Genomic DNA, 13,347 nt, shown 5'->3' with positions numbered 1-13,347 from the left:
GGTGGATTAAAGTAAGTTTTAATTTAAAGCGACATATATTGGAATTTTAGAATAGTTAGCAAATATATGAAAGAAGGGTAAGTTAAATATTTATTAATTGAATACAAATAAAAGTTCATTAATTTCAGATTTGAATTTACAGGAGACATCACTTTGATTGGAAGTTGCAAATGACGAAAAAAGTACAGAAGGAACAGAATACTCAGAACGTACGAAGGTGTTCAAAATCGTATAGGATGTGATTTTCCAAGTTATAGCAATTAAAGTGGTTGGCTATCCAACGTGCTTAATGCATCACTTGTTCACAAATTATGATGTACTAGTGGTCCCGGCAAACTTCGTCTTGCCATCAAGTAGGCTGTTGAAAAACGCTAAGGATCGTCCCATACAAAATGACAGTTCCGTGCACTCTCGTTTTTTAAACTTTCCCGGTGAATATCCTGGGATTTTAATACACACGAACACGTCGGAACCCTTGACGAACAAAACGGAGAAAGAATCATTCAAATGCGTTGACCCGTTCGTAAGCCATTTCGTGACATACAAACACCACTCCATTTTTATTTATATAGATAGATAACATGGAAACATTATACTTTCGATTAAAACCTAGGTCAAACTCAATTGATTGTAATAGAACCTTTAGGACAACGCAGATAATTTATCAAATAAACAGTATTTCAATTATAAATATATTGTTTTCTTAATTCTACTAAAAACCTGAAATTAAATCATCACAAACTTATTATACTATCATGTAGAAATCACTAACAATACTAATATTTATTATCTGAATTTCACATAACATTCATCAGCAAAATCCAATGGATTTTATTTTGAGTTTGCATGAAATGTATGTGTTTTATCAGACGAATCTAATCAAAATGGAATCGCACAAGTTTATGTGATAAATTGATGAGCGTTATGTGAAAAGCTATATGGAAAAAAACTATATGTGGTTTCAGATAAATCTTACATGATTACTCGGTTCAGTGTAATAGAGAGTTTCTTCAAAGACTTCTTCTTCCTCTTCTAGGCATTAAGTTTTCACTGGGACAGAGTCTGCTTCTCAGATTAGTGTTCTTATGAGCACTTCCACAGTTATTAACTGAGAGCTTCCAAAGTTCAATCCAATGGACGCAGTGGCTTAACCTTCCCAACAAAAAAAAAACTGAGAGCTTTCTTTACCAAAGTTGTCATTTCTGCATTCGTATATCGTGTGACTATGCACAGGCAAGTCAAGTAAATTTCCAGTACGAAAATATCCTGGACCGACCGGAAATCGAACCCAGACACTTTCAGCATGGCTTTGCTTTGCAGCCGCGGACTCTAACCACTCGGCTAAGGTAGACCCATTTAAAGACTCCACTTGTTAACAATAGATAATTTCAAGAAACTTGCAATAAAAAGGTATCATTTTTTTCCTGCACCCAGCCCTGCAATAGACAATTTCAATTACTACATTTTTGATTAGATAGCTTTAACATAGGATTTCTGTTTAAAGAATTCTCACTTGATATCTCATAGCTGCCAACATAGTATTTTCCAACCAAGGCAATCAGCTCTCAGCAACGCTTTGCCACCCTGATCCGTCTGGATGGATTAGTTCCACCCTCTGTATCCTGACGGGTGCACACAGTGGTGGCCATTGCTGCATTCAATGCCACAACTATGCTATCCCACGAGAGGAGATGGGTTTCACGTAGCTTCAGTTTCGATTTGTTACTTTGTAAGTGCGGTAAGACGAACTACGACCACCCCGACGGGGGACTCAAGGTTTCGAAACCAAAGTTGGACAGCACCATATTGATTACCGTGGAAATTGATTGGACTTGAAAAAAGCACAAATCGATACCGATGGGAGATACTTCCGGAGCGGAAATATCCCACCGGATCGCCACACGTACACAGCAAAAAAATAAGTGTAATATCACGTCGAATTAGATGCACATCATGCATTAATCATGCATTAATTTCTCATAATATATTCAACATTAAGCGTTTGGTCGTAATGGCACGTGTAAATGAATGTAATTTAAAATCAATTCCGGAAAAATTTATTTTTAATATGATATTTGTTGGAATGTAATAGAGTACAAATGATCTATTGAAACATTGAAATGCTTGTAAATTTGTGATAGCATATCAATTAACATAATTTTTAGTAAACGTTACGGAGAGTCCATCAGAGCAAATTAAGTGTTTTTTTTTTTGCAGTGTAGATACTCACATCGGCTATGCTGTCCCGGATGTGACGCCAAATCAGCGGATCCGTCTGGATGTACAGCGAGCAGGTGTTTTTGTTCTCCTCTTTGGGTCGTGTTGCCCTCCGGACCCGTTCGTGTGACCGCTGGTGCCACTCCCGGTCCTCCGGATGTTCCCCGGCAGCCATCCAGTTGGCCGCTTTCGAGTACTTCTCGTGCGGATATTTAAACTCATACCCGGTCTCGATCCGATTGCTGCCGCCGTTGGCTTTGTTATAATTAGTATTCACATTATCTTTAGAATTACTTCTACGATAATTATTATTATAGTTCTGGCTGCTGCCGCCGCTGCTACCGTTAACATTATTATAGTTTGGCTGAGTTGATGATTTTTGGAATAAATTTCCGTTTAAATTATTCACATTATTATCTCCACTGCTGGCGGCGGTTTGCCTGCTTTGCTTGGTCGCCTCCGTGCTGGCACCGTTGTCTTCCTCTGCACCGTCATCATCTGCCACTTCCTCATCGGTGGCATCATTTTCCAGCGCGGAGTTTTGAACACTGTCCATCCAAAGGGACACCTCGTCGTTGATACCACATCCGGAGGGATGGCCTGCAATGGAGAATGCGAAAGAACAGGATTAGAAAAAATGGATTCAATTGGAAAATACGCCGGATAGGGTTTGGACAAATGGTTGTTGAATTGATATATATCTGCGGTAGAATTTGAAATTGGATTGATTCGTTGTTGCAAAATACATGAAATTAATAATTATTAGTTGACAAAATGGAAAGTTTTGCATGCATTTAGATCGTTAAATTGAACCTGTTTTTGAATCTGTTCTCAAACTTTCCGTAACAATACAATTTTCAAGAAGAAATAGGGAGACTTACGGCTTCGGCACCATTCGACTATTATCGGCAACCTTTTTTCAAACACCAAATATACAGTATTTTTCTATCAAAACACATCAGTGGAAACATTCAGATTTTTTTTTAATTTCTTTATTAGTATCATTCCAAACATTACATTCATTTTTTATATCTAGGTGTTCTGTGTTATTAGACAACACTATCATCCTAATTTGGTAAAACAAATTTTAGATTTAATTAACATTTTGTTAACAACATATTACATTTCAGTTGCCGTAGCAGTTCAGTTTTTTTTACAGGTGAGTTGATTTCACCTGCTTATAAGAGAAAAAAAACGTTTTTAATATACTTAACCTAACTTAACCTAAACATATAACGCATTAATCGTGGCAACGATTTTTGCCTGAAATTATTTATTATTTTATTTGACATTTGTTCCAATGTTTCAACATTGGATATTCTATGTAACTCATTGGTACTATACCAGGGAGGAAGTCTCAGAATCATTTTCAAAATTTTATTTTGAATTCTCTGCAGAGCTTTCTTCCTGGTATTACAACAGCTAGTCCATATTGGTACAGCATACAACATGGCTGGCCTGAAAATTTGTTTGAATATCAAAAGCTTGTTCTTAAGACAAAGTTTTGATTTTCTATTAATAAGGGGATAGAGACATTTTACATATTTATTACATTTGGCTTGAATGCCCTCAATGTGATTTTTGAAAGTTAAATTCTTATCTAGCATGAGCCCTAGATACTTAACTTCATCTGACCAATTTATTGGAACCCCTCTCATCGTGACAACATGTCTACTTGAAGGTTTCAAATAAAGAGCTTTTGGTTTATGTGGGAATATTATTAGTTGAGTTTTGGAAGCATTAGGAGAAATCTTCCATTTTTGCAAGTATGAAGAAAATATATCCAAACTTTTTTGCAATCGACTACAGATGACACGCAGGCTTCGTCCTTTTTCGGAGAGGCCTGTGTCATCCGCAAACAAAGATTTTTGACATCCCTGAGGTAACTCAGGTAAGTCAGATCTGAAAATATTGTATAATATTGGTCCCAAAATGCTGCCTTGAGGAACACCAGCTCTTACAGGAAGTCTTTCAGATCTGGAGTTCTGATAATTAACCTGAAGTGTACGATTTGACAGATAACTTTAAATTATTCTAACAATGTATGTTGGAAAATTAAAGTTTTTTAATTTTACAATCAAACCTTCATGCCAAACACTGTCGAATGCTTTTTCTATGTCTAGAAGAGCAAGACCAGTAGAATAGCCTTCAGATTTGTTGGAACGGATCAAATTTGTTACACGTAAAAGTTGATGAGTGGTCGAATGTCCATGGCGGAAACCGAACTGTTCATTGGCAAAAATTGAATTTTCGTTGATGTGGGCCATCATTCTGTTCAAAATAACCTTTTCAAAAAGTTTACTGATGGAGGAAAGCAAACTGATTGGACGATAGCTAGAAGCTTCTGCAGGATTTTTGTCTGGTTTTAAAATTGGAACAACCTTAGCATTTTTCCATTTGTCAGGAAAATATGCTAATTGAAAACATTTGTTAAATATTTCGACTAGAAATGATAAGCTACTTTCTGGAAGTTTCTTGATGAGGATGTAGAAAATTCCATCATCGCCAGGAGCTTTCATATTTTTGAATTTTTTAATAATAGTTCTCACTTCTTCCAAATCAGTCTCCCAGGCATTTTCGAAAACGTTCTCTTGATTGAGAATATTTTCGAACTCCAGAAACATTCAGATGATTCTTTGTTCTGCCCACTTGTCGCTGGCGAGATTTCCGAGACTAAACAAACGATATCGCCTGAGATGTCATCAATTCAAATGAGCACGCCTCAAAATGCGACTGATTTGGCGCTGCCGTAGAGATCCACCAGCAGTTGTTATGGGAAAGTTGTCGAAGAGATTGAGGCTGCCGACAATAGTCACACTGACAAGGGATGTTCGCAGCGTTGTAAAAACGTTTCCAAAAGCATTTTGACAAGTCTGTCGGTGTGAATCGATAGAGGATTGAGCAACGCATAAATGTAAATAGACAAACTCGGAATTTGTCTGCTGATGTCCGAGAAAATTACAAAAGAAGCACGGCATCGACTTAAGCTGCCGAGAATACGTAAGTTCCCCTAAGTGAATGGTCAAAAATTTCAACATTTTAATGTAAACTTCAATATTTTGTTCAGTTACAAATAAGGGTGTCAAACGCAGAGGACTGTAGAGTGACATTTTTGTCTGTTACGAGTTAGGCAAGTATCAAGCTTCTCAAACATATTTTTATGTGATTTTTCCGGATAACGGAAAATATAACGTAATTTGTAGAAGATAGGCTTTTTTTGGTTATGAAATGAAAATTTGCTGAAAAAATTTCAAAGTCAATTTCCTCAAAACTATGCTTTTGTCACTTACACCTCTTTGCCTCTATCCCTTTCAACTAATCGAATTGATACGACTCTAATGGCTACTTACCCAACGTTTTGGTAGTAACAAATTAGCTTATCGATAGGCTCAATTAGAATTTACTAGCATAGGTATGATTGTTAATCAAGATCTTTCATCGAATATTGAAAATTGTTGGATATATTCCTACGAAACTATGGGTACGAAAAACGTCTGAATTAATCTGACTGGTACGAGACTTCACAATTAGTTTGCGTAAAAAGCAGTCCCAGAATTCGCACTAATGCTTGCTCCCGCAATTTCCAAATACAAACTAAAATAGCTACTTAAGCTAACGTTAGCCACGAGATTAAGTGCATTTCATCGTTTCTCTCATTACAACTGCCATCATTATTTCACTTGAAAACACTTCACTAAACTCTTCGGTTTCCATTTGGCAGCCTGAGCTGAAGCACGGGACAATTATCTTCACAGTAATTACCATCTCACTCGTTGGTCGGTTGCCATTCATTCATCGATTGATTGTGCACTTGTCCGTCAATCCACAGAAACCATGGGCCTCAATAGTTAGGCAGATGATTACTCAATTCAAGCATCGAGGTTGACCCATTCCGCTACTAGAGAGGACCTCCCTGCGACCGAGCTATTGGGATCACCCACAATTCATCTCGCACAAGCAACACCAATCTATTGCTCGGTTTCCATTTACCGAAAAAAAAACACTGAACAGAAACGAGCACTTATTTTTCGAGTATTGCATTGCAAGTGCAATTTTAATATTCAATCAAATATGCATTAGTGTCAAACCGCAGGACGGTTCTACTATAGCGACGAATTTGTTCTTCACGAATGGATACAGGTCGACTGGCGAGGGCTGGCTGGTTCGAGGTTGATGTGGAAACGACAACCTCACCTAGTTGCATTTCAAATCGATCAGCCACCAGCGCTTGGACAGAGAGTTCATGTGCACTATTATAGGTGAGACGGATGCATTCCGGCCACGATTGCCGTTTAGCGTCAGTCACTAAATTTATGCACGAATGTCATGATATTGGGTAGGAATTATAGTTTTTGCGATTGGTTCACGGATTTGACTTGATTTGAACGTTCAGCAGATTAACAGAAACTTTACGTTCAAAAACTATTGGAAAAGATTGATAAACCCCATCGAAAGTACATTCAAATAGTACAATTTAGTTTTTAGAAACTCTTATACCAGGGCTAGTAGCGACTGAGTGCCTTTAAAAAAGAAAGAGACCTAATGGCTGAAAAAGGGAAACAAGTAAAAAAGGAAACCAAACAGACATCAAGAGATTTCAAAAGAATTCCTCAGATAATTCGACCAGACAATTCCCCAAGGATATTTCCAAAAGTATTTCTGGAAATTCCTCGTGACATTACGATAAGTAGAGTAAGGGTTCGCACCTAACATGCGGCAGAAGATATCCATTAAATACAAAAGTATTTCAGCTCCAGTTTATAGGGCAAGTTATAACTTAACATATTAACTTTAAAGCGCATCACTAGATTTTTTCAAGGTTCATTCTATTTTGAGAAATATAATATTTAGGGCTAGAACTCAAATGCGAACTTTGGTCCCATAGTGAGGGCAAAAGTTTGCATTGAACAGGATAAAAGTTTACACTGAATTAACGACAAGGTTATGACGTGCAAATTGCTTGTGACAGCTCTACTGACACTCATTTATTTGTCCTGTTTACGGTACGCTAAGAAGAAACTCTTGACATTACGTTCAAAACGAGACACAGACTGTTTTTCGACCCTTCGGCTGATTGAGAGTTCCGTACCTTACCACACTACCACTTTTTCATGTTAAAATGAAAGTGATCGAAACAGTGGCGCGGGATAGGCAGGACAAGTACTACGCACAAAAACATCTGGGTAGGACAGTCAGAGTATTGCCCTACCCCATGATTCAACAAAAAAACAAGATCAGCAGAAAGCTTGAAAAATAAGTTTAACTGTTTATCATTTATACATTATACATACAAGCTAAAATTTAAACATTATACATACAAGCTAAACTTGATGATTTTCAAGGCAATTCCTATAGAACTCCAACAGTTAGGACCTGAAAAATGATTTGATCAAATTCCCACTAATATTTGTGGCATCATTCATTAAAAATATTTTGAACAGATTATGACGATTTTTTGAAAAAAAAAATTGCAGGATGGCTGAAGCAAGTTCCAGTATATAATAAAGTTTTTTACGAAATGAAACATTTTTCAAGAATTTTTGCTCCAGGAAATCCTTGAGAACTGCAAAGCTACTACATCCAGTAATATCATCAGGTACTACTTTGATTTTCTTTTCCAAAACTCTCCTTGAATATCCACCCGATATTTTTAAATTAGGGTGATGTGCTAGTATCCATCGTATTAAGCATTGATCAGTGAGAACTGCAATTTTTCCAGTATTGCAGTGAATGATGCTGATACAAACCGATGCCAAACAATTCTTTCTCAAAACGGCTTTAGCATTGTACAATAATATTTTGATAAATCTTGATCTCTTTTTGGAAATAATGCAAAGAAAATGCATCTTACCGTGTTCTCCGTATTCCGATACCGTATTCCGTCATATCGTTTTCAACTCCGTCGCAATCAGTTTCCAGATTCGTCTCACAACTTACGGCTTACTGTGATATATTGAGTGGTCAAAACACAACATATCAACGCTATAATAAAATGTTTTACTAGAATATATAGATCTACGGGCATCTCACTCCATTCCTTCGGCATGATGGAATATACTAATTTCGTTTAAAATTAACTGTTCGTCATCAAAATTCAGCCCAAACATATGAACACAATTCCTTTTGACCGTACAATTATGGCATTTGCTCACAGTACAGCGAGAACAACACAATCAAAGGAACCGTATTTTTACGTCGAGCACGCGCACACATTGATGCGCACAAGCTTTTTTTTTCTCAGTACGACGGATTGAACTTTGTTTACATTCTGAATTATACGCGGCGGTTGAGGAAATTTCGTAAAATTTGATGATTTATTGAAGTTTTACGGCATGTGATTGGAATGAAATCCTTCAGTGAATAAGTACAAAGGTTTTCCATAGTGAAAATAAGTGCCCGGAGAAGTAAGTCAGGGCGGGAAGAAACTTGTGTTGGAAAGTGGTGTGGCTCAGTCGATCGCTAAGCATTTCTCTCAAATCGTGTTCGTCCATGCGATTTCGGTGAAATTGTACAAAGTGGGTAATTGAACTGAAGTTATTTACCGAAATACAGTAGTTTTATTGCATTTTTGGTATACAACTATACGAACCATAACAGCTTTCACAAAATTACACTTGGATAATGAATCTATATTGCAGGTAAGTTTGAATATCGGCCCTAGTGGAACATTTAAAGTTTGATACGACGAATAATAGCGCTTACGACGAAGTAGAACAAAACCCTAATCCTTCAATTGAATTCTTTAGTTGTTACTCTAGAAGATCTTTCTAAGATTTCTACAGAATTTCTAACGAGGAAATTTTCAAAGCTTTATACCAGAGTTTTTGAAAAAAATAGGTGAGAGGATTTTTAAGAAATCCTGCAAGAATTTCTCCGTCTATTCATGTTGGATTCCTTCAAGAATTCATCCACAATTCCTCCCAGAAATCCAAAATTCCTTGAGGCTAAGTAGCCCGTCATTGATTTGGCAGCCATGTTGACTCAGCAGCTCACAATTTCAAAGTAATAAAATTCAGTCTCCATAGTATCACTCTGTGCGCTCATATGTAGAAAGTAGATTGATACTATATCAGAGCAAAGCCAGATGATTTCCATTAATTCCAAAACGTGAGATGGAATAGCAACAACAATCATCACCGCCTACAAACTTCAATGATGGCTTATTTCGCCTTAAGGGATTCTTCGAAAAAAATCTCATTTGTTTTCTAGGCATTTCACCACCATTTCATCCAATGTATTATTCCTGCATTTTTCTCAAACATTTTTCAAAAAGTTCCTTGCTTGGGATTTATGCAATCTTCATAAGTTCATTTAAGTTTTCAAATCAGCTAATACTGCAACAATTTTCCAAATAATTCTTCTGATGATTCTTACATGAACATCTATAGAGACTCTGTGCAATGTTTTTCAAGATACTCATTAAGAAAACCCGGCGACCCGAGATTCGATTGGTTTGTTTTTTTTTTTTTCAGATTATCTAGGAAATATATTCCTAAAGAGTCCAGGCGTTATTTCAGAGATCATTGTTCGTTAAGAGTGACTTTAAAACTTCCACCAGTTTTATACGAGGTTACTTCAGGATTTTCATTAAATGTGCCTCACGGATATATTTTACAGAAAAATTTCGTTGCAGACTTTCCTTGAAAAAAAAAACTCTCAAGACTTACTTGAAAAAATGTCAAAGTATCACTGGATGAATTTCTGCAGAAACCATAGTAGAAATATCTGGAGCAATTGCTGAAGATATTTATAGAGAAATATCTAGTTGAAATCTTTAAAAAATCTCAAAGGAAGTTTTAAAAATTCTTGGCGGCGTTTCTGGAAAAGTTATTAATTGAATTATAGAAGATGTTCTGACCGGAAACCTTGCAGGATGTCCCAGGGAAATCGATGGATAATTAAAATTTCTTAAAAATGTCCTCAAAGAATTTATCGAGGAATTCTGAAGATTGCTGAAACAATGTTTAGAGCATAGCATATCTGTGGTCCTTAAGTTGATCCAGGTTGAATTCTTGAAGCATCCAAAACAGATTTCTTGGAGAAGTTCATTAGGAAAATTCGCGAACTCCTTTAGAAATCTGATGCGAACTCCATTAGAAATCTGATGCTATGAAGAATCAAATTCTTATCTTATGGCTTCTATTAGCTTTCGTTTTGTTTTCTTGATTCCTGTTGGGTATCATTCCGGCCTCTTTCTGGTTCCTTTCGGCCCCTTTTTCCAGGCAAGAGGTCTCTAATTTCCTATTTTAAGGCACTTAGTCGCTATCAGCCCTGTAAAGGCGGGAAGCTTTCTTAGTCTTGTAGAAGCGAAATGCATGATAATGAGGGGATTAGAAGCAAAAAAGTGTCAATATGTATCAAATATTGTTACTTTAAATTTTCAGTCTAGGATTCCATTAGGGTTAAAATTCGATTGATCGACGGACGGCACTTCTCCGACATAACCGACGTCAGAACCAATTGACTCCAACCACTGATGGTGAAACTGCGCCCATATCTATCCGTCATCAACGATGTATGGTACCGACGGCCGCCTCGGTACAATCTAGCGCGACAACCAGATATCGCCAATGCGCACGCGCAGCGTCTTGAGGCAGCATTGCCGGATGAGTGCGAGGTCGTTGAAGCCCCTCTTGAGGACTGCTAGAGGACATTAACGACGCTGCCGAAAGCATTGTCGGATACGTAGAACGGAGTTCAAGAATCGATTGGTTCGGGAGCATTTTGAGGTGATCGAAATGTGGAAGCAGCACTACGATGAACACCTGAATGGCGCAGACGACACAGGCATAGAAGGTCAGAACAGCGAAGGTGTACTGGCTACGTCAGCACTGCGGACAGTGGGAACCAAGCAGCTCAAGAACAACAGGCCGCTGGCAAGGATGGTTGATGGTATCGGAGCCGAACTTCTCGAAATGGGTCCGGAGAGGTTGGCCGCTTGTTTGCATCGGCTGATAGTCAGAATCTGGAAAATGGAACAGCTACCGAAAGAGTGGAAGCAAAAGGCGTCATATGCTCCATTTACAAAAAGGGCGACAAACTGGAGTGTGAAAACTAGCGTGCAATCACTATCCTAAGCCCGCCTAAAAAGGGTTATCCCAGATTATCCTCCGTCGTCTATCACCTATAGCAGACGGTTCGTGGGAAGTTATCGAGCAGTTTTCATCGAAGGCCACTCGACAATGGACCGGATGTTTTCCGTGCGGTAAATCCTTTAGAAATGCTGTGAGTACCAGGTCTCTACGCACCACCTGTTCATCGATTTCAAAGCGGCATACGACAATATTGATCGTGTAGGGCTATAAAAGATCGTGAATGAAGACAGCTTTCCCGGGAAACTCACAAGATTGATTAGTGCAACGATGGACGATTGCGTGAAGATCTGGACTTTCGTGCATGCTGTTCAATATTGCGCTTTGGAGTGTCTTGCGGAGAGCCGGACTTAACAGTCGAGGCACGACATGGATATGCGTCCAAAACAAAATACATGCTGGTAGGCGGAACTGAGCGCGGCTGGGCCCGCCTAGGAAACAGTGTCACGATAGACGGGGATACCTTCGAGGTGGTGGACGAGTTCGTCTACCTCGGATTCTTGCTTACGGCCGACAACAACGTTAGTTGTAAAATACGAAGGCGCCTCAACTGTGAAAGTCGTCCCTACTATGGGCTCCTGCAGTCAAGAAAGATTCACCTCCGCACCAAATGCACGATGTACAAAACGCTCATCAGACCGGTAGTCCTCTACGGACATGAAACGTGGACTATGCTCGACGATGACCTGTAAGCTCTATAGGTTTTTGAACACCGAGTGCTTAGGATGACCTTCGGCGACGCGAACTCATGCAAAACTACGGCGAACCCAGTATCCAAAAGGTAGCTAAAGCTGCAATAATACGCTGGGCAGGGCATGTTGCAAGAATGCCGGACAACAGTCCAGTCCTGTAAAGATGGTGTTCGCTTCGAATCTGGTTAGAACAAGAAGACGTGAGGCGCAGCGAGCTAAGTGGATTGATCAGGTGCACCAGAAACTGGAGAGCGTGGGTCGCAGTCGAGGATGGAGAGAGGCGGCCATGAACCGAGTGAATTAGCGATATATTGTTGGCGAGGTTTTGTCAAGTGGATTGATGATATTATCAAATAAATAAATAATAATCTACTTTAGTAAGAGGTTGATCATGGAAAAATATAAAATGTACAGATGTTTGTATTAAACAATAGATGAGACCCAGAAGTTTTTAAGTAGGATATAAAAAAAAATCAATTTTCCAAACATTTTTTTTAATACAGAAATGTTTTGGAAGTCGTTCACAGCATTCATTATATGAGTGTTATGGTCCTACCGATTGATCAAAACTAAACTGACTGCGATGTCCGAGTTAAAACACAAAGAAATCCAAAAGGTATCCCATTTATAAACGCGGTTGGGTATAAGAGTTAATTAAAAAAAAAAACATATAACTTTGCCTAGTCCATTATCTTTGCTAAGGTTTATTATTGGTCTAATCATAACCTGTTTTGAGAGGAACTCATTCTTGCTTCGTGGTTAAACACGGGCTTTGTTTCGCTTTCCGTCCGCCGAAAAGACTATGAAAGAATGGATTAGTACGGCCAGATACAGCACGACACTTGGAGTGCTGCAGCCATATAGCAATTGCATAATTTAAAGACAGCAATAAGAGAAAAATGGGAGGCGGAATCGGAGTAGACGAAACTAATCGCAACGAATTGCGGTGGCTGGGTTACAAAGTCCACGGTTTAAAGCGGTTATTATTGTGTAGGACCCCCAACTGAATGCTCTCTATGAGTGAATTGCAGCAGGGAATGCCCACTGCGGGGGTCGTTCCCCACTCTAGCACTGATGTAAGAGCGGCTAAGTTGCATGCTGAAATTTCGACACAAAAATAGATTGTTTCGACCTTTCGCTTTTACTCTTTGAAATTTGAATATTCGTATAACTTTTCTTAAACTGACTGCACATAGGTAGGGTTGATACTTCGTGATTGACCAGAATCAATGAAGACAAAAGTACAGTAAGAATCAACTGGAAAATCGATTGGATGTGGCCAAATTCTTCTGATGTGTGCAAAATTAATTTAGGATCATAAACGGCACCAAGAACAGGAAAGTAAT

The 13,347-nt window shown here is 38.4% G+C and overlaps 1 protein-coding gene across 6 annotated transcripts in view; it reads right to left on the bottom strand.

Annotated features, from left to right (window-relative positions):
• Nucleotides 1-13,347, bottom strand: part of LOC5575585 (disintegrin and metalloproteinase domain-containing protein 10) — a 290,899-nt gene that overhangs the window by 31,697 nt on the left and 245,855 nt on the right. For all 6 annotated transcript variants that reach the window (XR_002500943.1, XR_002500942.1, XM_021847790.1 and 3 more), the window contains exon 6: nt 2,231-2,817. Coding sequence is in view for 4 of the 6 variants with exons in the window: in XM_021847790.1 (XP_021703482.1) it covers nt 2,231-2,817 (587 nt within the window). In the remaining 2 variants the exon portion in view is untranslated. The remainder of the gene's footprint in view (nt 1-2,230; nt 2,818-13,347) is intronic.

Source organism: Aedes aegypti, chromosome 2 (genome assembly GCF_002204515.2).
Source record: "Aedes aegypti strain LVP_AGWG chromosome 2, AaegL5.0 Primary Assembly, whole genome shotgun sequence".
Classification (NCBI taxonomy): Eukaryota; Metazoa; Arthropoda; class Insecta; order Diptera; family Culicidae; genus Aedes; species Aedes aegypti.
Note: the sequence above shows the minus strand (reverse complement) of the source record. Positions and strands in the feature narration are given on the sequence as shown.